The sequence below is a fragment of the Suillus subalutaceus genome (assembly GCF_016647625.1).
Source record: "Suillus subalutaceus strain FC151 chromosome Unknown DFJ58scaffold_50, whole genome shotgun sequence".
NCBI classification, from domain to species: domain Eukaryota; kingdom Fungi; phylum Basidiomycota; class Agaricomycetes; order Boletales; family Suillaceae; genus Suillus; species Suillus subalutaceus.
The window spans coordinates 199140-226199 of NW_024540299.1; the positions used below are offsets into that span (position 1 = coordinate 199140).

Sequence of the window (27060 nt, forward strand, 5' to 3'; positions counted from 1 at the left end):
AGATGATTACTTGATGTCAGAAGGAATGATTGTGCTGCATACCAGGTGTCCTGCTCCATCGATTCGCGTGACAGAGGAAAAACGCCTGCCTGAAGCCGGATCAATCAGGGCATCCTGTACTGCGCGGGGTCTACAGCACCACATATCCGTTCGTCAAGGATCAGCTTGGGTTTGTGGAACTGCGTACATGTACTCATTGTCACTTCCAAACACGATGCTGACGGGAATGCGTGGGCAAACTTTGTCCAAGTCCTGCACTGGTTTGGTTGCACCATCTGGTTCTCTGTACATTGTCTGAAAGTGGAGCTCAGTGGGATCAACTAGTTCAAAGAGGATCTTGGTCGCGTACCACCTCTTCATCACGCGAGCATGCTAAGCTGACACCATCGTAGGGTGCTTGCAGGTGACGCGCACCTGGGTGAGTCCGGAGTCCAAATTTCTACGAGGGCATTAGGGTGACGATATGACAGAATGATAAGAGGATGCAGTACAATATACAAATCCAGGACACGCGGGTCCCAGCGTTTACATCGCCTTCTTGATTTCAGGTTCTGGTACGCGTTTTCTCGAGAAGGCCACACGTCTTTTCGTTCGTATGCATGTTTGATGAGAACACGGCGCAATGGTTCCACTGCCTTTGCATTTGGACTGAGCATAGGTTCCACGAGGATGACAGAAGAAAATTTGAAGGCCGGTTCAAGGTTCTGCAATATGGTTCTAGTACAAGACCTGTAAATCGAGAGCGCGCATGTTGGAATAAGAGGCTAACATAGCAACTCCACCAAGAGAATGTCCTATTCCGACAAGACGCTGGCTTCGGAAGTCAAACATGGGTCTGAACCTTGATCCAGCAGACATAAGTCTATGGACAGCATCTGCATATTTGCGGCACCCGACTGTGCTGGTTCAGCTGTTCGTCTGTTATTGTGCAATCAAAGGGACTCACAGTTGTGGTAAAAAGGTGCCTGCCGAAGTGCGTCATCGTTGAGAGCGGCAGATACACCATGGTTTGGGCAGTCGATTGCCCATGCACATTTGATCTTCAACAATTTTGATGATTTGCTGGAATAAGCTGAAGAACACTGGAAGATACGTTCCAGGGTAGGCTGCCAAGTCTCTTTATGAAAGCTGGTCGAATGGAGCAAAACAAGTGTGACTGCTTCCTCGTCGTCCCAGTGAGCTTCAAATTCTGGTAGCCAGTATTTCTTGGCAGTGATGTACAGGGGATAGTGTTGGTCAGGTTCAAGTAGAGCTTCATATTCCAGCAAGTCCGATGTGGGCGACATGTTGGGACTAGTACTGTTGTAGTCACCTGAGGCACAGGGGAAAGCACGTGGGTGCCGTATTTTAGGTGTTGAAGTGTTTCAGCTTCTCAACATGTTCACAGGGGCACATCCTGTCTTTGATGGTTTTGGTCGCTATTCAACACGGCGCAGGTCAAATGCGAGGACAATTGAAGTTTTCTCACTCCAATTACTTTCTCTTGGAGAGGGTCGTAGTCGCTTGTACAAAAGTGGCCGAGAGCAATAACGATATCTTCTGCCAGTGGGAGATGCCGCGGCCGGGTCGTTGTTCGCGTCTTGAAAAAATGAAACGAGCATTCTATGAATCATAGATCATATCCTTCTCTCGCCAGCCTGTGCCGCCTCGCCTCATGACTGAAAGCAACTCTTGTGGGGCTTGAAAGCTTGGCCGGGAATGCTCGACACCGCGGAGTAGCCTTCAAGTTCGCAGTGATATACTTATTTTCTCTAGATCGGTTCTAGCTTGAGGCTAGGCTGTTGGAGCCAGCCTCAGGAAATTAATATCTCGCACGTGATCGCGTCGCGGTGACCTAATTCAATATATATATACGCGTCTTTGCATTTTTCCGTCACGGTTAACCTTGACCCTGTTCCAAAATTCCCTCTTTGTCTTGGGGATTGTTCGACGCTGCCACCCAAACTCGCCTTGACGACAAAAATCGGAGTCTGGCTCAATGGTCAGTGTTTATATATATATCTTATTTGATAGCTCTATCGTACTCATTCAGCTTTGATTTAGTTCGTGGTGCGTGCAGGTTGAGACTCATTTGAATGTAACTTCGCCAACGGGTCTTGCAGTTTTCTGGTGAACGTTCTGAATCGGCTCCGCCTCCGAATGGAGCAGTTACGAGGAGCCAGGTAGGCAAGGTAACATCGCGGAAACCTACTGCTCGTCAGCCTTTCAGGCAACCTCCGCTTGCATCGGGTGTAGCCTCGGCCGTTCGCAAGACTTCAATATCGACGAAACCAGTTCCATTTACGTTCAGGACTAATGTAACCAACCGCATTTTTGTAGCAATCAGTCTGTTACTGAGGCTTTAAATCTCATAGCTTCCTTCGAGAACTGATAGGTCCACCCCCGGAACGACCCTCTCACCGAAAGCAGAGAAGTTGGCCAAGGCCGAGGCACCCCCTGTGGTATATGCAGGCTGTACCTTGAGAATTTATGCCACCTAATATCTCCTTTGGCGGGCAAAGGACGATGATATTGACACTCGTGTAGAACCCGCGGAAGCAATCGACGAGCCCATTTATGACCTTGACACAGTGAAAGCTGCAAAAGTTTGTTCCTCCTATACCTGTAGGCTTCCTGATTCTCATCGATGCAGGTGGAGTTGAAGCATCTCCAGAGTCTGACAGTAGACACGTCAGACCTTAGTAAGGACCACGAACTACAAACCGCGCCTCTCATCACGAGAGAAGCGTATATCACTGCTGGATACAAGAAACATTCTACACAATATGGAGTGATGGGTCAGGTGTTGTCAATACAGTACGTCATTCCTCCCCCTCTGCGTCCCCAATATCCACGCTCGGCATCAAGTTCGAAATCAAGTACCTACGTCCCTGTAGATCCTAGACTCTATGTCAACACGGCGAGTCCTTCAGATCAACATTTCGCCTATGTATCTCATGAGCTCTCTAGAATACACCGTTCACTGCTGTAGTGTGTGGAGTACAAGGCTCGGGAAAATCACATACAGTTTCGGTCCTCCTCGAAAACATGCTCATTCCGAAACTCCAGGAAATAGGCTCCCTGCAGCAGCCTCTAGCAGGACTCGTTCTCCACTTTGGGGAAGGTGGTATCTGTTCCCTTCCGAGCGAGGCTGCATGGGTAGGTGTCCCGTCAACGGAGGGTGTAAGGACGCCGAAAGTGCGAGTCTTCGTGTCAAAGTCTTCCCTAAATACTATGAAGAGTGTTTACGCTCCTCTCGGAAATAACGTTGAAGTAGTTCCTTTACTATTCAACGAGGCAGAGTTGGATGCACAAGCTTTTCTATCTATGATGGCCGTTGGGTCGTCAGATTCAGCGCCACTTTACATCCAGATTGTTCTCGTAAGCTATAAAGGATAATCCATTCAGGATGTGTTATAGTCTGACCGCTTCTTTCCAGAGCATTCTCCGAGATTTGGGGGAGAGATTCTCGTACAAACTATTCATGGAGAGACTTGACGAAGAGAAGAGAACATTCAACCCCGCGCAAATTACCGGTCTTGAGCAGCGTCTGACCCTCCTGAACTCGTTCATGGAGCCCAATCGTCCGCAGCAAGCCACTTTTGGTTCAAGGACGTACGCCAATATCAGTGGGCCCAGATCAAATGTTATTGCTCCCAAATCGACATCGCATCGTTTCGCTGCGGGACATTTGACCATTGTTGATTTATCGGATCCATTCATTGACCCAGGTTCTGCGTGTGGCTTGTTCGAGATCGTCACGAGGCTATTCGTGAGGGCTGAGGTTGAGACTGGAAAGGTTCTTGTCGTCGATGAAGCCCACAAGGTATTTCGCTCGATGTCTCTTTGAAGTTGTGCCGTTCTAACGTACTGCATATAGTACTTGTCCACGAACAGAGGTGTTTCAGGGCTAACCAAGGCCCTTTTTACCCTCACGAGAGAGCAGAGGCATTTAGGGATGCGTGTCATCATTTCTACCCAAGGTAATTCCAGCCCTCAGTCAGACGGAGAGGCAATGCTTATACAAAACCCAGAGCCAACTGTAGTGCCACCCGTTCTGTTAGACTTGTGTACCGTCGCTATCATGCATCGATTTTCTTCTCCGGCGTGGTGGGACCACCTTGCACGGCACATTTCTGCCGACGTGTCTGTAGATGCAGCATTTGACACGGTTGTTAAGCTCCAGGTACGTCGGACGCTTGAACAGGGGGGCTCTGCTAATGCGCCGCACACGTCCAGACTGGCCAGGCGATTGTTTTTGCGCCATCAGGGCTTGGCGTGTTCCCTCAGGATGCAGAAATTCCTGGTCCGAGGAGAGTTAAAGGAGATACCCCGACTGCCTTGAAGATGAGCCAATTTGGAAGACGTTACATTATCATGAAGACACGCGCTCGCGTCACGAAAGACGGAGGGACATCGGTTCTTGCTGTTCCTCGTCAAGAAGAGAGCGAGGAGTCTGAGAGCGAGGAGTCTGAGAGAAAGGTGTCTGAGAGCGAAGAGTCTGAGAGCGAAGAGGAGGTATCTGAACCCGAGGAATCTGAGGATGAGGAATCTGAATAAGTTAATCACATCTTACCTAATTATGAATAGACACAATACTGATTCCCATCAATACTTATTTCATATGTAGCCTAATTCATAAAAGCATTTTCGTAGAAACATGTGCGAGGTTGTTTTTATATGTTTACCAAAGCCTTGTAAATTCAACAAGAACAAACAACATTCTGTTACTGCCGCAGTGTCAGTAGGACTCACTCACTACCAAAGCGCATTTTCCTACTATCCATAGCTGGTGTCTAGCGTTCCCCTATATTCAGTGCACTTTTTCCATTATCTCGTTTTGTCTTTGTGCTTTCTAAGGCCATGGCCGCCAACGTCAGGGTGCGGCGTCCAGCTACTCCACCGCCCGGTCTTCCACATGTTGCTCCTTCATCTCATAAATATCCGCCAATACGACAAGACCACCTGAACGCAGATGAACGACGTGAAGCAGCTTCCAAGGGGTATGGACCTGGGCAGAGAAGTCATTCATCAGGTGGTCTCAACATCACATCTGGGGAATGGAAACTACTGGCGGTTGTCCTTCTAATTGCAACTGGCGTCAGGATGTTCCGACTATCGAAACCAGATAGTGTGGTGTGAGTGTGCCAGATACTCACTCTACCCGTCTGACATATCCACCAGTTTCGACGAGGTGCACTTTGGCAAGTTTGCGGCGCGCTATATCAAAACGCGGTATTTCGTCGACGTGCACCCTCCACTTGCAAAGTTGTTGATCACTGCGGCGGCCTTCATATCCGGCTTCAACGGCGATTTTGACTTCAAGGAGATTGGCAAGTGAGTGTGTCGGAAACGATATACTTCTATTGTTGAGCATATGCATTAACTAGGGTCTTTGAAAATGCGCCATATGTGGCTATGCGAATGGTGCCCGCTACGTTTGGAGTCGCAACTGTCCCAATCGCGTATCTCACCCTACGAGCTCTTGACTGTCGCGCCACCACTGCACTACTAGCATCAATATTCCTGACATTCGAGAATGGACTGGTCACACAATCTCGCCATATTCTTCTGGATTCTCCCCTCGTATTTTTCACGGCCCTCACCATCTTCCTTTTTGTCGGGTTTTCGAATGAGGACAAGAAAGAACCATTTGGCACACAATGGTGGACATGGCTTATTTTGACTGGTCTGTCCCTAGGCGCTGTCGTTTCCTGCAAATGGGTTGGTCTCTTCACAATTGCGACGGTTGGTGTGTGCACTATCCTGCGATTGTGGCTTCTCTTGGGCGATCTTCGTGTCAGTCCAAGGATGTGGGCGAGGCATTTCTTCGCGCGGGCTCTCTGTCTCATCTTGATTCCTATCCTTTTCTACATGACCATGTTCCAGCTGCATTTCCTTATTCTTGGAAGCTCAGGAGAGGGTGACGCATTTATGAGCTCAGAATTCAGGCAGACACTGGGGCGCGGGATGGAGGACACGTACGCAGGTCCGTATATTGCGGTGATGTACATGGATGTGCTCATTTCATGTTATTGTAGATGTTGCCCTTGGTTCAGATATCACCATCCGACATCTAAACACACAAGGCGGTTATCTGCACTCCCATGCTCACAACTACCCTGGAGGAAGTGCACGTACGTGTGGCCTTTGCTTTATCTCATCTCCCATTGAATAGCTTGATAGAGCAACAAATCACACTTTACCCGCATAGGGATGATAATAATCTCTGGCGAGTGCTCAACGCAACAGTTGATGGCTATGAACAGTACGACTACGAGCACAAGCCTATCGTGTATATTGACCACGGCTCCCGCATCAAGCTAAGGCATATCGTGACCGACAAAGCCCTCCATTCGCACGAAGTCCGCCCGCCCGTCTCAGATGTCGACTTCCAGAATGAGGTTTCAGCGTACGGCTTGACCGGTTTTGTAGGCGACATCAATGACGACTGGGTTGTTGAAATCGAAAAGAGCGATAAAAGTGATAAAGAGTCGAGCAAACGCTTGAGGACGTTAAGAACGCATTTCAAGCTCAGGCACCTTAATACAGGCTGCTACCTCTTCTCGCACAAGGTGAAACTCCCTGAATGGGGTTTCGATCAGCAGGAGGTCACGTGCAACAAGAACGCTGTCAAGGCCAACTCGTTATGGTACGTCGAGACTGCTGCAAAGCATCCACAATGTAAGGTCTCTGTATCACTTGTCATCGAGTGTGTTCTCAGAACCGTCTCTTTCATAGTATCGACCGATGCCCCCAAGGTCAATTACAAGATTCCTGGATTCTTGTCCAAGTTCTGGGAGCTGCAACGGGTCATGTGGACAACGAATGCTGGATTGACCGACCGTCACATGTATGACTCTAGACCTTTGACCTGGCCTCATCTTCGACGTGGTATTGTGAGTTGTACGATTGAAGTTGTGATTCATATCTGATTGGTTGTATATCAGAATTTCTGGGTCAAGGATCATCGCCAGATCTACTTAATCGGTAATCCATTTGTTTGGTGGTCAAGCACGGCTTCGATCATCACATATATGATCGTCAGAGGCTTCCTCCTACTTCGCGCGAAGAGAGGATACCGCGATTTTGACAACAGTGAGAATTAGCGCAATTTACTCTTGTGTCATGCTGATCCAGGTAACCTGTTTTAGCCAAGGTTGTCAAGTATGATTCCCTCTGTGGTTTTCTCTTTGTTGGGTACTGCATGCATTACTTTCCTTTCTTCCTCATGGGCCGTCAACTCTTCCTTCACCACTACTTCCCTGCGCTGTATTTTGCAATTTTACTTAACTGCGCTGTTTTCGACCTCGCCACATCGACTCTACGACCAAAGATTCGGTTACAGATCGCCGCCGTCCTTATGGTGATAGCGGTCATTACATACTCGAAGTTTAGTTCCTTGACGTATGGTGATCCCTGGACGAAAAAGAAATGCACGAACGCACAGTGGGTGAAGACTTGGGACTTTGCCTGGTGAGTCTTGGATGTTCCATCAAGAGTTTGGGTTTTGACGAGCGTTTGTTAGTAACGAGTTTTTAGACGAGGTAGGTTTTATATAATTCGTGGAGCACACTGGCTAAACGCCGAACAGTACTCTCAGTATTCAGGCGTCACTGTTCCTACTTTGAACCGGACCACCCCGGTGGCAACCATTGGCGGTGAGCCCGGGGGGCGCGCAGCCATTGTGGTTGAGGACAAGCTCGGGCAAGATGGGGTTGCGCCACCTGAAGACGAACAGAACACCGCCGTCCCTATTGGTGTGCCGGAGCCCGGGCGGGATGTATTTGCCAAGGACAAACAGAAGGAAATCAAGAGCCTGAGGATTGCGTTACAAGATGTGCCGGTTATTAATGTGGATGAGAAGGAGATTAGCGTGGTGGCATTTGAACCGACCAGTGCAGCATCCGAAGTAGTGGCTGAGGGAAAAGAGGAGGTTAAGGTGCAAGCAGGCGACGTGGGTGCTACCGGTGAGTCGGAGGATGATGCGCGTCCTAAAGTCATCGGCATCCTGGAAAAGGATATGGAAGTGGAGCTGGGTGGGGATGTTGACGATCATCGGAAACCTCACGGGCCTCTTGACCACGAGGAGGCCATTGCAGATCAAGTGGCGCATGAGTTGTATCCTGAGGCCAGGGACGCTGAGTAAATTATTTAGGAATCTGTAATTTGTTGCTATAGATGTGTTGAGTGGTATTTCTTGAGTCGACTTGATCACACTTGACGATACTAACAATCTACTAGTACATTATGTCTTGAGGTACGCTGCGCGGCCGGCTCATCTTGTAAAAGGAACTTCTGTGCGGGTTTGCGTCTAGTATGTTGTCGTCTATCAAGTGTCCTACGAAAATAAGATCCCAGTCTGCGTGCATGGTATGTTGCAGATGTCAAGGAGCCATACGTGTATTAAAGCTGTTCCAAAAGTAATATATAGTAATCGACCTTCAGTAGGCGCAGTCACTCAGTTGGCTTGTCTGGAAGTTTGCGCCCTTGTGGATTACAGCTATTATCATATCGATAGTGGTCTGCCTGGCCTGTTGGGGAGTGAACCCTCAGGCCTCAAGATTGGTCCAATTGTTGCAAGGCAGACTCGGATTGTTTAGATCAACTTACAACAGACCTGCTGGACAATCATTGAGAAGTCCTTCATAACCCCACAGCGAAATGAACCCAGCTTTCATCCGAAATCGCCGACGCGGGCACTCAGACTCTTGGGCTGCATCCCGTATTCATGCAAACTTTGGAAGTCTAAATATACAGGCAATATTGTAGTGAGCTAATTGTATGTCAGTTTCGTGAAGGAAGGTCAAAAAGAATGACGTGCTGCACTGGGCTGGGTGTGGTAATTCGGACAGGCGTGCACATGATTCATGCAGTCCTGCAAGACCAAACGTGATCGTAGCATGCTATGGTTAAATAGGGCTCGACGGTGGGCCGCGAAGTAACCAATGCAAAATTATATCATGTCGGGAAAGATAGTGGATACATCAATACGCCAGTTGTTGATTTGAATATAGGTTCCAGGGCGTTCAGCCTCGTGTCCTGGGCGTCTAATTATATACGAAACAGGTTGAGGCTGTGAAGAAGCACCAAAGGGCCCGGTACCCGCACCTCTGAAACATAGATCTAGACATCCACAAGCTCTCCAGCACGTTGTGCTCAATACCATCCACCTCGGGCAGAATGACGGAAGCAGGACAGCCCACCATTCAAATCAGCAGGGCTAATCGAACATTTCAAGGTCATGAAGATTGTGTCTTTGCAGCAGTCTTCCCCGATAGACGCCGTATGGTGACGGCCTCATGGGACAAGACACTTCGTTTGTGGGACTTAGAAGACGGTGTTGTGCTGAAGATAATGGAGGGGCATCGCTTCAGCGTACGAGGACTTGCAGTATCAAGAGACGGGCAATTAATAGCAAGCGGTGATTATGGCGGAGAGCTCATCGCCTGGAACGGAGACGGCGAATCTCTTACCCAGCCGATTAAAGTCCATTCCAGACGGATCTACTCGCTTGATTTTTCCCCAGACAGCACATTGCTCGCGAGTGGCTCATTGGACAACACAGCGCAGCTCTGTAACACAAAAACATGGCAAGTGCAAGCTTGGAGATCCAATCAATTGCGGCGCTGAAATCAACTGCGTTCGTTATTCGCCATCTGGTGAACATATTGCCATCGCGACAGACAACAATATCCAAATATGGAATCCAGGCAAGGTATGCATCGCGAAGTTCCAGGGCCACACTGCGTTTGGCAATAAAGCATGGAATTACTCACTTGCGTGGACGCACGATGGCACAAAGCTTATCTCGGCCGGTTCTGCTAGTGATGCCACCATACGGATCTGGGATACATCGACCTGGATGCAGGTTGGTGAGCCCTGGAAGGGCCATACTGCGAATGTCTTCATGATCGCCTTGAACCCTACTGGTACCCTTCTCGCGTCTGCATCTCCAGACTACCAGGTTCGCCTTTGGCGGCTTTCAGATCGACGAACTATCGCCATATTCCAGCATACCAATGAGGTATTTTGTGTCACCTTCTCCACGGATGGCAAGCACATTCTCAGCGGAGGAAAAGATAGAATGATCTCAAAGTGGGCAGTACCTTTGTTGGACGATATTCTCAAGGACAAGGCATCAGATGTAATATTCTGTTCATTTTCCGTCCCTTCTTCATCTCATTTTCTCCAAGGATGCATTACTGGAGGATACCCCGAAAGAACAAGTGGCAGATAATGTGGGTTCCCATTCTTTACCCTTCTTCTTGCAAATCGATCCTCAATCTTTATCCAAAGGCTCAGCAGTCTTATTGCGAGGCATGTTTCCAGCATTCACTCTTACCACGTAATCTGACCATGCATGATGCAGATCCTCGCCATCAACACGACAGCCCGCGATGCATGCATAACCGGGGATTTGACCACCGCTGACAGACTGCTCACCCAAGAGATCAACGCTGATAGCGACGACTATAACTCTTACGCGAATCGCTCATTTGTGAAGGCAAGAAATTCAGACTGGGACTGCGCACTTGCTGATGCACTTAAGGTAGGATACACTGTCCCGTCGTGACCTTTTTAACACAGGCTAACTTGTATGGTGATATAGAGCATCAACATTCAGCCATCCTTGATGGGCTGTATCTCCAAGGGCATCGCCCACTGTGGAAAACGACAGTTCCAAGACGCGACTAAAGCATTTGACCTCGCGTTTATGTACGTGGACGCAGACTTGAATAAAACTCGTATTCTACTCTTGATTAAGGTACGTCATTCGTGTCTCATATACTCGCTACTTACACGACAGCTATCAGGCCATCGCCCTTTTCAATGCAAATCAACATGACGAGGCGATTCTGCGCGTCCAAGAGCTAGCTACCACTCGTCCCGATCCGAATTCTCTTGCATGTGGTATCGTGGAAGTGAGTGCTCCTGACACAGTTAACTTCAAATTCATGCGTCGATGCTGATTTTGAGAATCTCGCACTTCAGGCTTATCTACACGTCCAAGTGGGAATGAATGCATTAGACAACGCACGCAACAACGAAGCTGCTGGCCACTTCACTGCTGCTGTCAACACTATCAGTTTCTCGTCTATGTCAGCCATCCATTCTAAATATGATGTCTTCACGGTGGTTGGTCGTTTGCAGTGCAACTGGATTCATTTTTTCACGCCCGACTTGCTTTTCTAGTTATTCGGGTGGGACCTTAAGTCCTTGTGGCGAATTACACACCAGAATTGGTGCCATGCGCTCCTTCGGGCAGGTAGACTTCCAGAAGCCATCAAAGCCTACCGATATATGATGGATACGGCTGATGAGCCTACGAAAGCACACGGCCTTGATTGGTCCACTGGCAAGTATTTGTCATGTCAACCAGGTATAATTCTCAACCCCGTCTCACTTAGCTTTCAAGCAAGATTGCAACGTCCTATATGCTGCCGGCGGAGTGATCGACCGTGCTACAAGCGGAGATGCTGCCCTCGCTGCGGGCAATTACGACAGGGCTGTCGAGCTTTACTCTGCGGCGATCGACCTTGATTTTGCAACCGATACCATCTTTGCGAACCGCAGTAAGGCGAGGTCGGGAAAAATGCTATGGGACGACGCACTCCTCGACGCGGAAAAGGTGCGATGACGGTTACCATTTTGTATTCGACGCTCATTCTGGTGATACGCAGGCCATCGAACTCAACCCTTCATCTTATTTTGGATATCAATCGAAGCATGCAGCACTTCATGGCGCACACCGATACGATGAAGCCATCGAGACGTTCAAATCCATGCTCTTCAGGTTGGAAAATACTCCCGACACGCAAACGCAAAGTATGTCGCCAAATAGTACATCCTTCAACATTGTTAACACTTTGTCCAGACTTGCGCCAACAATATGTCAATGCATCCGAAGTAGAAGGAGCTATTCAAGAGACCATCAAGGCTCAACTCGACGATGCCCCGCATCGTTTGCTTAATACCTTTACTGGGTGCTTATGCGACCGAGGGGTACAGATCGATGCCTTCAAAACGAGCACAGAGTATAAGGAACTTTTGTCATCATCATTGGTGCACGTAGATCTCCCGATGCATCGCATCCAAGACGTGGTGGCAATGTACTTCCGTTATGTCATGCTATCGCATAGGTGGGAAGGGAAGGAGCCGCTGCTGCACGACATCCAGGGCAAGGTGATATACGACTTGGATCCAGTTGATGGCATCGCGAAGTTGCAGTCATTCTGTAAAACTGCTCGTGATATAGGGTATCGCTGGACATGGATCGATACGTGTTGCATCGATCAGACTAATAACGTCGAGGTCCAACAATCGGTCAACTCTATGTTTATCTGGTATCGTCACTCAGCACTTACCATCATCTACCTGTCGGATGTTCCACCTTCGCAGCCTGGTGCACTCACAAGTAGCGCTTGGAACACGCGAGGATGGACAGTTCAAGAATTCCTGGCCCCCAATTTTGTCCTATTTTATCAGAAGGATTGGTCCCTATATCTCGACGATCGCTCCCCCAACCACAAGGATTCCCTTGCAATCATGCAGGAGATGGGAGACGCGACGGGCATAGATCCACAGACCCTCGTCGCCTTCCGTCCGGGGATGAGAGACGCACGAGAGAAACTCCAATGGGTGTCGACTCGTGTCACCACGTGGCCTGAAGATATTGCATACTCATTGTTCGGTATCTTCGGCGTCAACCTGCCTGTCATTTATGGCGAGAAGAAGCAAAAGGCGCTTGGAAGGCTCTTGCAGGAGGTCGTAGCTCAGTCGGGCGACATCAGTGCCCTGGACTGGGTGGGGCAATCATCCGAATTTAATAGCTGTCTACCGGCCGACATCACTTCATACAAAGCTCCACCATATACCCTACCGTCTCTGTCCGAAGATGACATTCAGACGTCCATCTCCTTGCTCCGACATGCCATGGCTGTAGATTTAGTTCTAAAACTTTATACCCTGCTTGACAACCTGAACGCGCCTCGTTTCGCGAACTGCAGACTGCATCTACCTTGCATCGCATTTCGCGTCACAGCAGTCAAACGGAGTCGCGCTCAAGACCAGGAGATATATGAAGTCAAGGCCGACGGGCTTCATGACCTGCTGATCACCACGCAAGACAAGTTGATTCAGTTCTCATCACCACGGCCGACTATGCAGACATTCTTGCTTGTTCGTCCGTGGAATCGTTATCTCCTCGAGCTTCCTGACTTCGCGGAGCCGTCTGGCTTGGCAGAGCCGCCTGACGTTGCTGACGACACGGAGAGCGAGGAAGGTTATTGGTCTGCGCCCGGGTCTCCATTACAGCATTCGCCTGGTGGGTTCTCTGAAGCACAGGAGTCGGTTGATTCGGAATTGAGCGATCGAGCGTGGCGATTGACTGCTCGCCTTGAGCAGCCTTTTAGCGCATTTTTTCTAGCGCAGCAACGCGGCGGAGAGTACAAGAGAATCGCGTCAGATCATGATATTGTTGCACAAGTTAAAGACCTTTCTTCTATGCAGGACATGGTCAGGACGCTAGAGATATTGTAGCGGCATGCATTTTTGGTGTTATTTATATTCCTAATCGAAGAGTGTGAATTTAATGCAAACACGATTTGTAGATCTGAAGTATGCACTTTGAAGGCAAACAAGACGTGTGGAGTATGCATTAAAAATGGTCGCATGCACGGATTTGTATCGCTACTTACAAGTCTGCCAGTACCTTGTATTGGCTGCTAGAGGGTTTGTATACTTTGTCAATGGGATGTTTTGCCGATGATCGTCGGTACCGTGGGGATAGTATGTACTGTGATAGCCCATCACATGGGTGACAATTTCGTGGGGAATTCCGAATTTGCTGCAACTTTGCAACTGCGGGCGAGGGTACCCACTGCTTGTTCTTAGACTGCTATCCTCGCAAAAACTTACGTGTAGGACTCGAACAACAATCTAACGACGACTGATCACACTACTGTCTGGCGTTAATATATTGTTTCACGACTTGAACACTTGAATCCCTCGACTGGATTAACATCCACTTACGTCGTCCGTCGAGATCATCAATATTTAGTCACCTTGTCGTTCCAAAGTGGTACGTTGTTCTATTGCATCTTACAATCGGTTTTACAATCTATCGACAATCCTTGTCAACCTGTCATCAGCAGGCTATGTCGGATGGCCAGGTTTTACGTTCAAGTTGGGAGAAGCTGTCCCACGTCTTTGTCAAGGGCGCTGAGTATGATTCTCGTGAATGCCGGCCCCATCCGAGACGGTTGGAAGGTTCTTGGGTAGATCTTACCAACTGCGTCCACGCATTATTGGACAACCAAGAGAAGAACCAACTTATTTGGCTTCATGGGGCGGCGGGTGTCGGAAAGTCTGCTGTTGCGTTCAATATAGCTGAAAGGATGAAAGGTCTGAATATAACAGAGGAGACGAAGCTCGAAAAGCGGCTCGCGGGATCTTTCGTTTTCTCGCTCAAACACACGAAACGCTCTACGACTGGATATGTTTTTGCGACATTCGCCTACCAGCTTGCGAGTGCTTATCCTTCCATCCGGCAGGATGTGACAAGATGCATCCAGAACAATCCAGCCCTTCTAGACCCCGATAAGTCTCTTCGCGACCAGATGGAGAACCTCTTTCTCCAACCTCTCCGGAAGCTTCGATTGAGACTGCGCGGGTGTCTACCTTTGGTATTCGTTGTCGATGCCCTTCATGAGTGTACATCCAAAGCTGAGCTTGCCGATTTCATCACCCTACTCGCCCAAGTTCTTCGCGAACCTGATTTACCCGTGGCCCACATCCTGCTCACGAGTAATTCGCAAACGCATATCCGTGAAGCTTTTCAGAAGGCAGAGGTGCGCCCCCTGCTGTGTGAAATACGAGCGAGTACATCTGGCGAGATTCTCGCTATGGACGTAGCATCCCGTGATTCACGCGTAACTGGAGACTTGCCACACATCCTCGCTATAAACACGGAAGTCCGTAACGCGTGCATAACTGGAGACTTGCTAACCGCTGAAGAGCTGTTAACGCAAGAAATTCAAGACAGCGGTGTCAACAACAACCAGTCCTACGCAAATCGGTCATTTATTATGGCGCGGAAACATGACTGGGACCACGCGCTTCAAGACGCACTTAAGGTGCGATTCGTTGATCTATCATCATAGTGATGCAGTCCGTCAGTCTTGACCCCTCGTTGACAGGTTATATCTCCAAGGGCATTGCCCTGTGCGGAAAAAATGACCTCCAGGAGGCGAAAAGGGCATTTGACCTCGCATCCGTGTTCATGAAAAGTGATTCAGAGACCACTCTTCTTCTCTTGATTAAGGCAAGGAGGTCAATTTCTTCTTGAATATTCCTTGCTTCAACACAGTCTTCTTCAGGCTGTTGCGCTTTTCAATGCAAATCAGCATGAGGATGCAATGCTGCGGGTTCAAGGGTTGGCTGCTATTTGTCCCAAATCCGACACCCTTGCGTGTCGTGTCGTGGAAGTGAGTTTTATGTGTTCTGTGACTTCTGCCGAACGCATGTTCGTGCGTGACACCGATTGTCCTAACTCTGCACGCCAGGCATATTTATGCGTCCACCTGGGTTCCAATGCCTTAAATGGCGGGCGTCACAGCGAAGCTGCTGACCACTTCACTGCAGCTGTCAAGGCCAGCGCTTTCACATCGCGGTCGGCCATTCATTCCAAATACCAAGACTTTGTGGTGGTACGTGACACGATGCAGCCATGAGTTATTGTTCATGCCTAACGGCGTGCTTTATCTAGCTCTTCGGGTGGGACCTCAAGTCCTTCTGGGAAAATGCAAACCAGAAAAAGTGCGATGCACTTCTTCGTGCAGGTAGGCTTCGAGAAGCAATTGAATCGTACCGATACATGATGGATATGAGTGACGAAGCTATGAAGGCGAGCTGCCTTGAATGGTCTACTGGCAAGTCTTCATTATTGTCGCCTGGGCTGCAATCCTCACGTGCATATAATTTAGCTTTCATGCGAAAATGCAAAGCGCTCTATGCTGCGAGTGGAGTTGCTGAGCTAGCTGCGAGTGGAGATGCTGCCTTGGCTGAGAAGGACTACGACCGGGCTATTGAACTATACTCGGCGGCGATCGAGTTGGACTCTGCAACCGATACCATCTTTGCAAATCGAAGTAAGGCGAGGTTGTTGAAAATGCTATGGGAGGATGCACTTCTCGATGCGGAAAAGGTGCGATGGCATCTGTTTCACAATAGGCCATGCTCATTTCAGATATGCACAGGTCATCGAACTCAAGCCTTCGGATTATCTTGGATACCAGCTGAAGCATGAGGCGCTTCATGGCGCGCAATGTTATGACGAAGCCATCGAGGCTTTCCAAATCATGTTGTTAAAACTGGATGAGGCTCCCGACGCGCAAGTACAAAGTAAGCTCCGAATAATACATATATCAAAATGTTCGACTTTTCGTCCAGATCTGCACCAACACTACATCAGTCCATTTGAAGCAGACAGTGCTATTCGACAAGTCCTTCATGCTCACCTCGACAATGCCCCACTTCGTCTACTCAACACATCCAATGGGCGCTTATGTGATCGAGAGGCCCAGACACATGCTTTCAAGACGAGTGCAGAATACAAGGAGCTGTTAGCATCTATAATAAATAATGCAGACCTCCAATTGGAGCGCATCCAAGACGTGGTGGCCAAGTACTTCCGTTGGGTCATGCTATCACATAGGTGGGGAGAAAAGGAGCCGCTGCTGCACGACATCGAAGACAAGGTCGTGTACGAGTTGGATTCAGTCGACAGCATCACGAAGTTGCAGTCATTCTGCGAAATTACTCGTGATGCGGGGTTCCTGTGGGCGTGGATGGACACGTGTTGCATTGACCAGAAAAACAATGTCGAGCTCCAAAAATCGGTCAACTCCATGTTTGTTTGGTATCACAACTCAGCGCTCATAATCGTCTATCTGTCTGACGTTCTACCTTCGTCCAAGTCTTGCACGCTAGCCAGGAGTGCTTGGAATAAGAGAGGATGGACGGTCCAAGAATTCTTGGCTCCTAAAGTCATTCTTTTTTATCGCCAGGATTGGACCCTATACCTCGACGACCACTCTACCAACCACAAGGAGTCTACCGCAATGATGCAGGAGTTGGGAGATGCCACTGGCATAGATTTACGGTCCCTTGTCGCCTTCCGTCCAGGGATGATAAACCCTCGAGAGAAACTCCAATGGACATCGACACGTATCACCACGTTGCAGGAAGACATCGCGTACTCATTATTTGGCATCTTCGGTGTTCACCTACCCGTAATGTATGGCGAAAACAAACGAAACGCGCTCGGGCGGCTCTTGCAGGAGATTGTTGCTCGTTCAGGCGACGTCAGTGTGCTTGACTGGGTCGGGAAATCATCCGAATTCAATAGCTGTTTGCCAGCGGACATCACCTCGTATCAAGCCTCGCCATGGTTGCCATCTCTTTCCGAAGATGATATTCAGACATCGGTCTCATCGCTGCAAGATGCTGTGGTTGTAGAGATGGCTTCGGGATTGTACCGTGAGCTTGACTCCTTGAGGGCTGCTCGTTTCGCGCACTGCCGGCTGCATCTACCTTGCATGGTATTCCTCGTCACCGAAGTCAGAGGGAAGCCTGGTCAAAACCAGGGGGCCAATTTCACATATCAAGTCAAGGCGAAAGGGCTTCATGATTTGTTGGTCACCACGAAATACAGGCTGATCCAGTTTTGGCCAGGGAGATCCGCTCCACAAACATTCTATCTTGTTCGTCCATGGAATCGTGATCTCCTGGAGCTGCCCGACTTTGCGGAGCTTCCTGGCCAGGCGGAGCCTCCTTCTCCCGAAGCCTCGCAGAGTATGGAAGAATATTGGACCTCACCTAGGTCTTCGTTAGACGATATTCTTCCTGTGCCCCCCGGAGAAAAGGAAATGGTTGATTTGGAGTCTCAGTCACAAGCATTGCGATTGATTGTTCGCCTTGGACAGCCGTTTAGCGCATGTTTGCTAGCACAGCAACGCGGCGGAGAATACAAGAGAATTGCGTCAGATCATGTTATCGTTGCACAAGTCAAAGAGATGGCGTCTATTCGCGATATTATAGATGTCAGGACACTAGAGATATTGTAGTGTACACATTGTGGATGAAGGATACCTGACCCTGTGTTACATGTATGCGCCCACAATATTTGCATAATGCACCTGTACCCTGACCATCTTGAGATCTTCACAGTACTTATCCCCACCGATCCTAGAGTCCTACAGATGTTACCACGATTGGCACAGGCATGGCATGTACGTAGTACTCGGCTCGCGGCATGCACATCTGGGGAGAGCACAAACCACGTGTTCGTACACTCAATATGCCAGCCCTCACTCACTAGTTACTCGGCGCTCCCATGCTAGTCAATGATTATAAGGAAGGACTACCTCAGGGATGGGTAATGGAAACGGACTCGATTACGCGTGGATGCTAATATCTATTAAATATTATCTATGGTATATGTTACCAATGAAACAGCAAGCTGGCCTGCTCCCTTTTATGTCATAGCAATGCCAAAGTCGCCAACGCTCCTCCTATCTTCGCCTCGTCCAACACATCACGTATCTTCGCCTTGTCCTGCGCCCATGTTGGAGAGGCGATCCTGAATGCATCTCCAACGCGCGCATATGAGATGTCGCCCACACGCGCGACAGGCTTGAACTTTGTCAGGTCGATCACACCTCTCTGTGTGAGCATGTCTTTGCGCACGTGGATGTACTTGACGTGCGCGAGGATGAGCGTGCTGGTGTGCTCGCCTGTGACTCGGTGCGTGATATCGATGGATTTGTAGAGCTGTTGGGAGGCGGCGTGGTCAGCCAGCGAACGGGCTCGGTATGAAATGAAAATACCTCGCACTCCATGCTAAAAGCGCTTTCCTTGACGCGCGAGGCTTTTATTTGCACCTGAACACCTTGTTGTCAGCGCATATATCGTATCACAAAGGCGCATCCATACACATTTTTCCATTGTTAGACCGCTGAGACTCCATTCGTCGAAGCCGGGAGGAGAGTCTATGGCAGTTGCATTTGCACTCTCGATGAATGGCTCGCTGACGATGTTCACGCTGAATCCTTGGCTGTTCATCACATTCACCGCTGTGTCTTTGAGGCCGCCCAGGGCGTTGTTGTTGCATGCGAATGAGATGATAGGCGGGTAGGTCGTGACCTAGTATGGGAAGAGATTATTGAACCGATAAACGGACATGTTTCTTGTGAATTGCTCACTGTGTTAAACCAACTGGTGGATGCAAGCCAGGTAAGCGTACAGATCGCGTTAGATAATGGAAGTGTCTCTTACCTGTACGGTGCCAGGTTCTCTATGCCATCCTCGCTGATCGTGGACACGAATGCGATGGGACGCGGTACGATGCCCGAATTCAAGAGCTTGGTGATATCGCTGTCGATCGCGGTCACAATTGGGGCTGAACAATAGGTCGAGGAGTACGTACACCTTGTCTAATTCTGCTGTGTTATAGATTTTCCACCCAGCAGATTCGCCTGCAACCCAGTCTCTTCCGGCAGGAGTGGTGTCGACTCTCTGACCGTACGTCCATGACGGATTGGGTGATTGGGTGTAGGTGGAATAGGTGGTGGAATCGAATGGAGGGATGAACATCATGTTGATGGATTAGTTGAACTTAGATGGAAAGAGCGAGACTGGCCCTGGATTTATAGTTACATGGTTGCAGGTAAAGGCTGGTTTTCACATATACGAGGCCGATAGTGGATGTACGAGGCTGATAGCGCTGATAACAAGGAATCCGTGATGGTGTCCGACAGTCCGAGTAGATACTTGAAATTGCTTACTACAGCTTGCTTACTACTGGGCACGTGCAGAGTTTCTAACTTCGCGATGATCGCTATGCTGTGCGGCGCTGACACACCTTCTAATTAACCGCCGGCTCGGTGTCAATTCTGTCCACCACCGTCAAGGATTCGAATTCACACGACAAGAGCCTGCCTCTCCGCATCATCATCTTTGCAAGCATTCCGACTCTGAGTTGAAACCTCCCGGGCCCTCTATGGAAGCTTATGTGCCAGAGAGTTTGGAAATCTTGATAACGTGATGTGCGTCCGCAATGCGCATGACATGCAATTGGAGTCTGTCGGATTTAGACACAGACAATTGAGGTGCTTTCAGCGATGCATCTTCACGGGAGCGGCCGCCCAGAAGGAAATCTTGGCCAGTAACTGCGACAGCATGACTTGTTTCACCTTCTGATTCAAAGGACACTGTACTGACATTTTCAAGTAAGAGAGCACTCCTGCTTCCAATTCAGGAGACGGAATCCACAAACGACTAGCCACGACGAAGTAACAGCCTACTCCATCCGAATATCAAAATTGACGCTACAGGATGCCTCGTGACGCGTCAGTTATTATGCTATCACGGATATCGACTCAATTTGGCAATGTGGTATATCCTGGCATTGCTCGCGGGTACGCCATAGATATATCCCATTGCCAATTGCATTGAATCCCTCCAGGGGGTGAACTCCAGGTTTCTACGACATAATGGCAGACGGTGGTATCCCATTGGTAAAACCCCAATGAAACTAACAACAATGACATGTTCCTATAAGGTGAGTTTGCCCGCAATCAACACCATCTGATTGGGCGCTAGACCCTTCCTGACATTAGAATTTGTGGTCACAGTCGTAGTCATGGGCACAAATCATGGTTAGCGCGAGACAGCAATGACCTTGTTTACCATGGTCTCTAGCACTCATGGGGACTTCGTATGACTACGATTTATGTAATGTGCATATGCCAACTCTGACACTCAGGCCCTGGTGGCTCACACTTTCAACTGGCACTGACAAGCTCCTATTTTTATATCAATGTTGGAAGTGATATATTTGAATCACCAGAGAGTCGTGGTATGCACTAAAGGCCACCTGGACTCGGAGGTGCCGTCTGATCCATACCCCTCCTTAGACTATTCCATCCTCGACCGCTTCCCTGTCCTCCACAGAAGATCAGGAAGGTGCGAAAGTTTGGCTTCGCGCGTTCGAAGGCGCCAAAACCGTCCCGAAAAAATCGAACTTACTTTCTCTCGCAGTTCTGGTCCCGGAGGGGAGGTGCATTTATATTGTCGACTCTGTATCTCAAACTGAACATAATTTCTTTTCTCTGCCGCCGTGATGGATGCTGCCAAGAACTTCATAATATTACTAGCAAGTGTGGACACATTGACACCGAGCCGGCGGTCAAGAGGTGTGTCAGCACTGCACAGCATAACGGGGCGATCATCGCGCAGTTAAAAGCTGCACGTGCTCACAGCTATAGTAAGCAATTCAAAAGCAATTTCAAGTATCTACTCGGACTGTCGGACACCGTCACGGGTCCGTTGTTATCAGCGCTGTCAGCCTCGTAGATCCACTATCGGCCTCGCATATGTGAAAACCAGCCTTTACCTGCAACCATGTAGCTATAAATCCAGGGCTGGTCTCGCTCTTTCCATCCAACTAATCCACCAACATGATGTTCATTCCTCCATTCGATTCCACTACCTATTCCACTTACACCCAATCACCCAATCCGTCATGGACGTACGGTCAGAGAGTCGACACCACTCCTGCCGGAAAAGACTGGGTCGCAGGCGAATCTGCAGGCTGGAAAATCTATAACACAGCAGAATTAGACAAGGTGTACGTACTCCTCGACCTATTGTTCAGCCGCAATCGTGACCGCGATCGATAGCAATATGACCAAGCTCTTGAATTCGGGCATCGTACCGCGCCCCATCGCATTCGTATCAACGATCAGCGAGGAGGGCATAGAGAACCTGGCACCATACAGGTAAGACACGCTTCCATTATCTACTGCGCTCTGCACGCTTACCTGGCTTGCATCCACCAGTTGGTTTAACACAGTGAGCAATAAACAAAAAACATGTCTCTTCATCGGTTTGATAACTTGTTCCCATGTTAGGTCACGACCTACCCGCCTATCATCTCATTCGCATGCAACAACAATGCCCTGGGCGGCCTGAAAGACACAGCGGTGAATGTGATGAACAGCCAAGGGTTTAGCGTGAACATCGTCAGCGAGCCATTCATCGAGAGTGCAAATGCAACTGCCATAGACTCTCCTCCCGGCTTCGACGAATGGAGTCTCAGCGGTCTAACAAAGGAAAAATGCGTATGGATGCACCTTTGTGATACGATATATGCGCTGACAACAAGTGTTCAGGTGCAAATAAAAGCCTCGCGCGTCAAGGAAAGCGCTTTTAGCATGGAGTGCGAGGTAATTTTATTGCATTTCATGCCGAGCCCGTTCGCTCGCTGACCATGTGGCCTCCCAACAGCTCTACAAATCCATAGATATCACGCACCCAGTCACAGGCGAGCACACCAGCACGCTCATTCTCGCGCACGTCAAGTACATCCATGTGCGCAAGGACATGCTCACGCAAAGAGGTGTGATCGACCTGACAAAGTTCAAGCCTGTCGCGCGTGTGGGCGATATCTCATATGCGCGCGTTGGAGATGCATTCAGGATCGCCTCTCCAACATGGGCGCAGGACAAGGCGAAGATACGTGATGTGTTGGACGAGGCGAAGATAGGAGGAGCGTTGGCAACTCTGGCATTGCTATGACAGAACGAGGGAGGCCAGCTTGCTGTTTCTGTTACATATACCATAGATAATAATTAATAGATGTTAGCATCCACGCGTGGTCATGTCGGTTTCCATTACCCATTCCTGAGGTAGTCCTTCCTTATAATCATTGACTAGGAAGAGCGCCGAGTAACCAGTGAGTGAGGGCTGGCATATTGAGTGTACGAACACGTGGTTTGTGCTCTCCCCAGATGTACATGCGACGAGTCGAGCACTACGCACATGCCATACTTGCGCCATGGATCATGATAACATAGTCTAGGATCCATTGTCGGTGGGGTTATCGATGAATATGATAGCCCATACGTGGAGGCAAATATTCAACAATCTCGAGGGGAATTAATCGAATTTGCTGCCATTGTGTCGTCGAAGTTTGTGGTCCAACAACGCCGTGAAATGAAGGAGAGGTCGCCCTAAAAACATGAACACGCAACAACACAGCATGACGCGGTGGACGAAAAGAGCCATGACAGAACGCAACAACACAACATGACATCGCCGGCGATATCTCATGCTTATATATTGGAGATTATACATTGTAGATAGATAGACAGCGTCTACAGACAATGCATATATATGATGTCATGCAAGCGAGGCTCAACGCGAGACAGCAAGACGGCTTGCTATCATGCGTAGAATCGACGGCTTCCGACTCTTGAGTTCCTGTATGCATAGGTTAGCGATGGTTCGCGAAAATCATTGGAACTACAGACCTCCTGTGTCTTGAGTTTTTGCCCTTCGGACAAAACAATAAGGCAAGATCGCAGTCCTTTCAAACACCATTGTCTTTCAAGCCAGGAGAGAAGATAATTATTCCAGAACGACGTAAATGCATGGTCGAGCGTGTCGTCCCAGGGCTTCGGAACTCGCAAGAGATGAAAGGCCCAGTTTTGACATGCATAATTGAGAGCGTCAGAACCCGATGGATGTCGTGTGCGTGCTTGGTGTGCGAAAATTTCAAAGGTCAACATGCTGTGGATGATCTCCATGTCTGGTAGAAAATTGTCTTCCGTGAACTCCGGCTGGGCCAGGTGGGCCTGCGGGCCTAAGCCCTGGCCCTCCACATCACTACCAGTGAACGCCAGAAACACAGGAAGCAACAACAAATCCGACATGTTCTTGAGTATCTGGATTACTTGGAATGTTGGCTGTAAAGCCAATTCTGGGAGGATATTAAATTGAGTGATTGTTTCCAGTGTGCTTGAGAACTCTTTCATCGTCACCCAGACAGACCCCTCAGCAGTTAACTGCCATGCTTGTCCATCGGGCGTCTGCAGCCATTCTTGCCCCCTCTCAGCCTGCACCCACTCTCGTCCGCTCGGGATCTGCAGCCAAACTCTCCCGCACTGGGTCTGCAGCCATTCTTGCCCGCCGGTAGTCCACAGCCACTCTCTCCCGTCTGGGGTCTGCAGCCAGTCTCTCCCATTGGTGGTCCACAGCCACTGTTGTCCGCCATAGGTCCACAACCACTGTCTCCCACTCGCGATTCGTAGCCATTCTCGTGCGCCCGGGGTCCACAGCCACTCTTGCCCATTCTCGGCCTCCAGCCAATCCTGGCCAGGCACGCTAAGCAGCCAGGATCGCGCACTCTGGGTTTTTAGCCACTCTCGCCCATCCGGGCTTTCCAGCCATCGTTGGCCACTGGCGCTCCACAGCCAGTTTCGCCCCATCACAGTCTGAAGCCACTCTTGCTGCGTCTTCGTCGGCCTATTTCGCCTAAACAAGGGCGCTGGCCCTGCATCTCTGTCCCGCCAAGGTTCCACATCTCTGTCCCACCAAGAATTTCCATTTCCATTTATCTTCCACCAATCCCTTCCAACCCGGGTCCGTAGCCAGTCTTTTCCCCCCTGGGTCCGCAGCCAGTCCTTTCCCCCCTGGGTCCGCAGCCAGTCCTTCCCCTCCTGAGTCCGTAGCCATAGATTCCCTTCTTGGGTATGCAGCCATGCCTGCCCATCCAGGGTGTCCAGCCAGCATTGTAGATCTGAACTATGATCTCCTCGAAGCCATAACAGACCAATAAGAATTTGCAGTGGTTTCGGTGGCTGCACGATGAAATTGAAGGAGTTGTCTATGTTCTTGAGGCGATGACGCCGCATACCTTGGCTCTGCCTCTCGAGGCTCGAGAGTGAATCCAAGATGGCCATGCTTTCGGGGATGTCTTGCATCATCAAGCGTAAAGAAGAATGTGCGAGCAGCGAGTGGGGTAGTGTCATAGATTGCACTTCAGGAAGGCTGCAGTTTGAGGGCTCTGATACGTAGTCACGAACGGATGAGTGATATATAGTCACGGGGAGAGTACTGTCAGTAGGAACATTCATGACAGACCGTAGCTGCACCAGTGCTGTTTCGACGTCCCTGCCCTGACCAGGTCCAAGAAGCTCTGAAATTTGTGACATCGGAAGAGGGTCTGCGAGGGCAGCAACAACGGACAAGTGCAGGTATGCCCGCGCAGAGTGAGCACACGTGGAAAGGATGAGGTCATATAACTTGTAGAGTTCCGTTTCTGGTAGCAGGTTGCTCGTTAGCTCAAGCATGAGCTGAAGCCGATCACGGGGATCATTGTACCCGTCATCCACAAACTTCATCATGGTAGAGGCCACGATGAAACGTCTGCCCGCTCGGCTTGCCAGTCGCGCAAGCTCGTCGTCCGTTGGCTGGGGAAAGTTGCAATGACGACTTTGCAGCTCTCTGAACGAATGCTGCAAGAATATATATATGTCTTTGTCAACATCAACGCCGTCTAATGAGATGGTGGCAACGATGCCCGTCTTCACTGGTATCTCGCATACCAACGGGCGTATGTCTTTGGTCTGCATGGCTTTGCAAATGTGGTCTTCGGAGCGACTTGTGAGCAAAATGTGGGTCACGGGCAGACCAGGTTCGCGAAGAGCTTGACCAAGCAAGGAGATAAGATCAGCAAGCTCGCTTTCCGATGTGCATTCATCCAGGGCGTCAACAACGAACGTCAAAGGCGGACACTCGCACAGTCTGAAGTGAAGCCTCTGGAGAGGGGGGAGAAACAATGCCTCCATCTGGTCACGAAGAGATTTGTCGGGGTCTAAAAGCGCAGGATTCCCTCTGATCGCTTCGTTCACATCCTCCCGGACGCTGGCAAAATTGCTGGCAATCTGGTAGGCAAGTGTCGCAAAGAAAAAACCAGTTGTACGTCGTTTCGTGTGTTTGCGCGAAAAAAAGAATGTCCCCGCGAGTCGCCTTTCCTTGCTCCTTTCTGTCACTTTCAGGCCTCTCATTCTTTCAGCGACAGTGAACGCAACAGCAGACTTTCCTACACCAGCCGTGCCATGCAACCAAATGAGCTGACTCTTCTTTCGGTCATCCAATGATTCGTAGATGTAGTTTAGTAGGTCCAGCCGCGTGCCCTCTAAACATTGCGGATGAGGTTGACGTTCACGGGAGTCATATTCGGCACCCTTGACAGCAACTTGGGAAAGCTTCTCCCAAGTTCCTTCGTAATCACGAACTGTCGATGAAATGAGACAGCGAGGTTGGAGTGGAAGATGAAAATACTGACATTGATCCATGGACACAGGTGGATTATAAACGTGATAAGGACTGGAACAACTGGGAATGTACCTTGGACGTTGTGGGGCAGAGGGTAAGTTCTCAAAAGACTGAAGTCGTGACACAAAGTTGTGGCGTCAGGCTGTCCGTAAGTTCCCGCGATGGTGCTCTCGAGCTAGGCAGCAAGGTGGACAAATTTTGGGGTGATCGAGATTACAAGGCGTAAAAGCTACAGCTGGAGATTGACGAGGCCTGACTATAGCCTTAGCCTATGTAATGTTGTCACACCCACGGGGCGCTTATGTAATCGCGGGGCACTCATCAATGCCTTCAAAACAAGCGCAGAGTGCAAAGAACTTTTGTCATCCACAATGAACCATGCAGACCTCCAAGTGGAGCGCATCCGAGACGTGGTGGCGATGTACTTTCGTTATGTCATGCTATCGCATAGGTGGGAAGGGACGGAGCCGTTGCTGCATGTCGTCCAGGGCAAGGTGGTATACTACTTGAATCCAGTCGGTGGCATCGCGAAGTTGCAGTCATTCTAAAACTGCTCGTGATATGGGGTATTGCTGGACATGGATCGACACCTGTTGCATCGACCAGACTAACAACGTAGAGGTCCAACAATCAGTCAACTCGATGTTTATCTGGTATCGCCACTCAGCGCTTACCATCATCTACCTGTCGGGTGTTCCACCTTTGTCGCAGCCTGGTGCACTCGCCAGTAGCATTTGGAACCCGCGAGGATGGACAGTTCAAGAATTCCTCGCCTCCAATGGGCGTCTGCGCGTGTCACCACGTGGCCTGAAGATATTGCATACTCATTGTTTGGTATCTTCGGTGTCAGACTACCTGTCATGTATGGGGAGAAGAAGCAAAACGCGCTTGGGAGGC

General features: G+C 49.5%; 5 protein-coding genes across 5 annotated transcripts; 3 read left to right on the forward strand and 2 right to left on the reverse strand.

Annotated features, from left to right (window-relative positions):
- Positions 1–44: 44 nt before the first annotated feature.
- On the reverse strand, positions 45–1534 carry DFJ58DRAFT_372471 (Alpha/beta hydrolase fold-1). Its single transcript, XM_041380092.1, has 5 exons — positions 947–1534; positions 770–896; positions 492–717; positions 350–439; positions 45–294 (listed from the first exon to the last, which is right to left on the reverse strand). The coding sequence occupies exons 1-5, from the start codon at positions 1284–1286 to the stop codon at positions 154–156; spliced, it is 924 nt and encodes a 307-aa protein (XP_041244150.1). The 5' UTR covers positions 1287–1534; the 3' UTR covers positions 45–153.
- Positions 1535–2374: 840 nt separating this feature from the next.
- Positions 2375–4539, forward strand: DFJ58DRAFT_882127 (uncharacterized protein; the record flags this gene model as incomplete). Its single annotated transcript, XM_041394567.1, has 7 exons — positions 2375–2796; positions 2860–2899; positions 2950–3360; positions 3419–3805; positions 3860–3962; positions 4014–4165; positions 4219–4539. Exons 1-7 carry the CDS (start codon positions 2627–2629, stop codon positions 4537–4539), a joined length of 1584 nt encoding a protein of 527 aa, XP_041244151.1. The 5' UTR covers positions 2375–2626.
- Positions 4540–4713: 174 nt separating this feature from the next.
- Positions 4714–8317, forward strand: DFJ58DRAFT_787162 (glycosyltransferase family 39 protein). Its single transcript, XM_041390100.1, has 10 exons — positions 4714–5117; positions 5164–5316; positions 5370–5968; positions 6021–6116; positions 6166–6663; positions 6721–6878; positions 6930–7077; positions 7134–7455; positions 7508–7526; positions 7574–8317. Exons 1-10 carry the CDS (start codon positions 4843–4845, stop codon positions 8126–8128), a joined length of 2823 nt encoding a protein of 940 aa, XP_041244152.1. The 5' UTR covers positions 4714–4842; the 3' UTR covers positions 8129–8317.
- Positions 8318–18522: 10205 nt separating this feature from the next.
- On the reverse strand, positions 18523–19638 carry DFJ58DRAFT_727722 (uncharacterized protein; the record flags this gene model as incomplete). The annotated part of the gene is made up of 6 exons (XM_041385512.1): positions 18523–18813; positions 18870–18923; positions 18976–19185; positions 19245–19257; positions 19318–19416; positions 19469–19638. The coding sequence occupies 6 exons, from the start codon at positions 19636–19638 to the stop codon at positions 18523–18525; spliced, it is 837 nt and encodes a 278-aa protein (XP_041244153.1).
- Positions 19639–21259: 1621 nt separating this feature from the next.
- DFJ58DRAFT_913945 (uncharacterized protein) lies at positions 21260–22693 on the forward strand. The gene is made up of 5 exons (XM_041395355.1): positions 21260–21670; positions 21723–21821; positions 21882–21894; positions 21954–22268; positions 22330–22693. Exons 1-5 carry the CDS (start codon positions 21501–21503, stop codon positions 22618–22620), a joined length of 888 nt encoding a protein of 295 aa, XP_041244154.1. The 5' UTR covers positions 21260–21500; the 3' UTR covers positions 22621–22693.
- The last annotated feature ends 4367 nt before the right edge of the window (positions 22694–27060 follow it).

Coding starts and splice junctions, on each gene's coding strand:
- DFJ58DRAFT_787162 (XM_041390100.1), top strand. CDS start 4,843: ATGGCCGCCAACGTCAGGGTGCGGCGTCCAGCTACTCCACCGCCCGGT. Junction 5,118..5,163: donor TCGAAACCAGATAGTGTGGT/GTGAGTGTGCCA, acceptor CATATCCACCAG/TTTCGACGAGGTGCACTTTG. Junction 5,317..5,369: donor GACTTCAAGGAGATTGGCAA/GTGAGTGTGTCG, acceptor TGCATTAACTAG/GGTCTTTGAAAATGCGCCAT.
- DFJ58DRAFT_372471 (XM_041380092.1), bottom strand. CDS start 1,286: ATGTCGCCCACATCGGACTTGCTGGAATATGAAGCTCTACTTGAACCT. Junction 718..769: donor TCTCTTGGTGGAGTTGCTAT/GTTAGCCTCTTA, acceptor GTCTTGTACTAG/AACCATATTGCAGAACCTTG. Junction 295..349: donor GCTCGCGTGATGAAGAGGTG/GTACGCGACCAA, acceptor CTCCACTTTCAG/ACAATGTACAGAGAACCAGA.
- DFJ58DRAFT_913945 (XM_041395355.1), top strand. CDS start 21,501: ATGATGTTCATTCCTCCATTCGATTCCACTACCTATTCCACTTACACC. Junction 21,671..21,722: donor ACAGCAGAATTAGACAAGGT/GTACGTACTCCT, acceptor CGCGATCGATAG/CAATATGACCAAGCTCTTGA. Junction 22,269..22,329: donor CTTTTAGCATGGAGTGCGAG/GTAATTTTATTG, acceptor GCCTCCCAACAG/CTCTACAAATCCATAGATAT.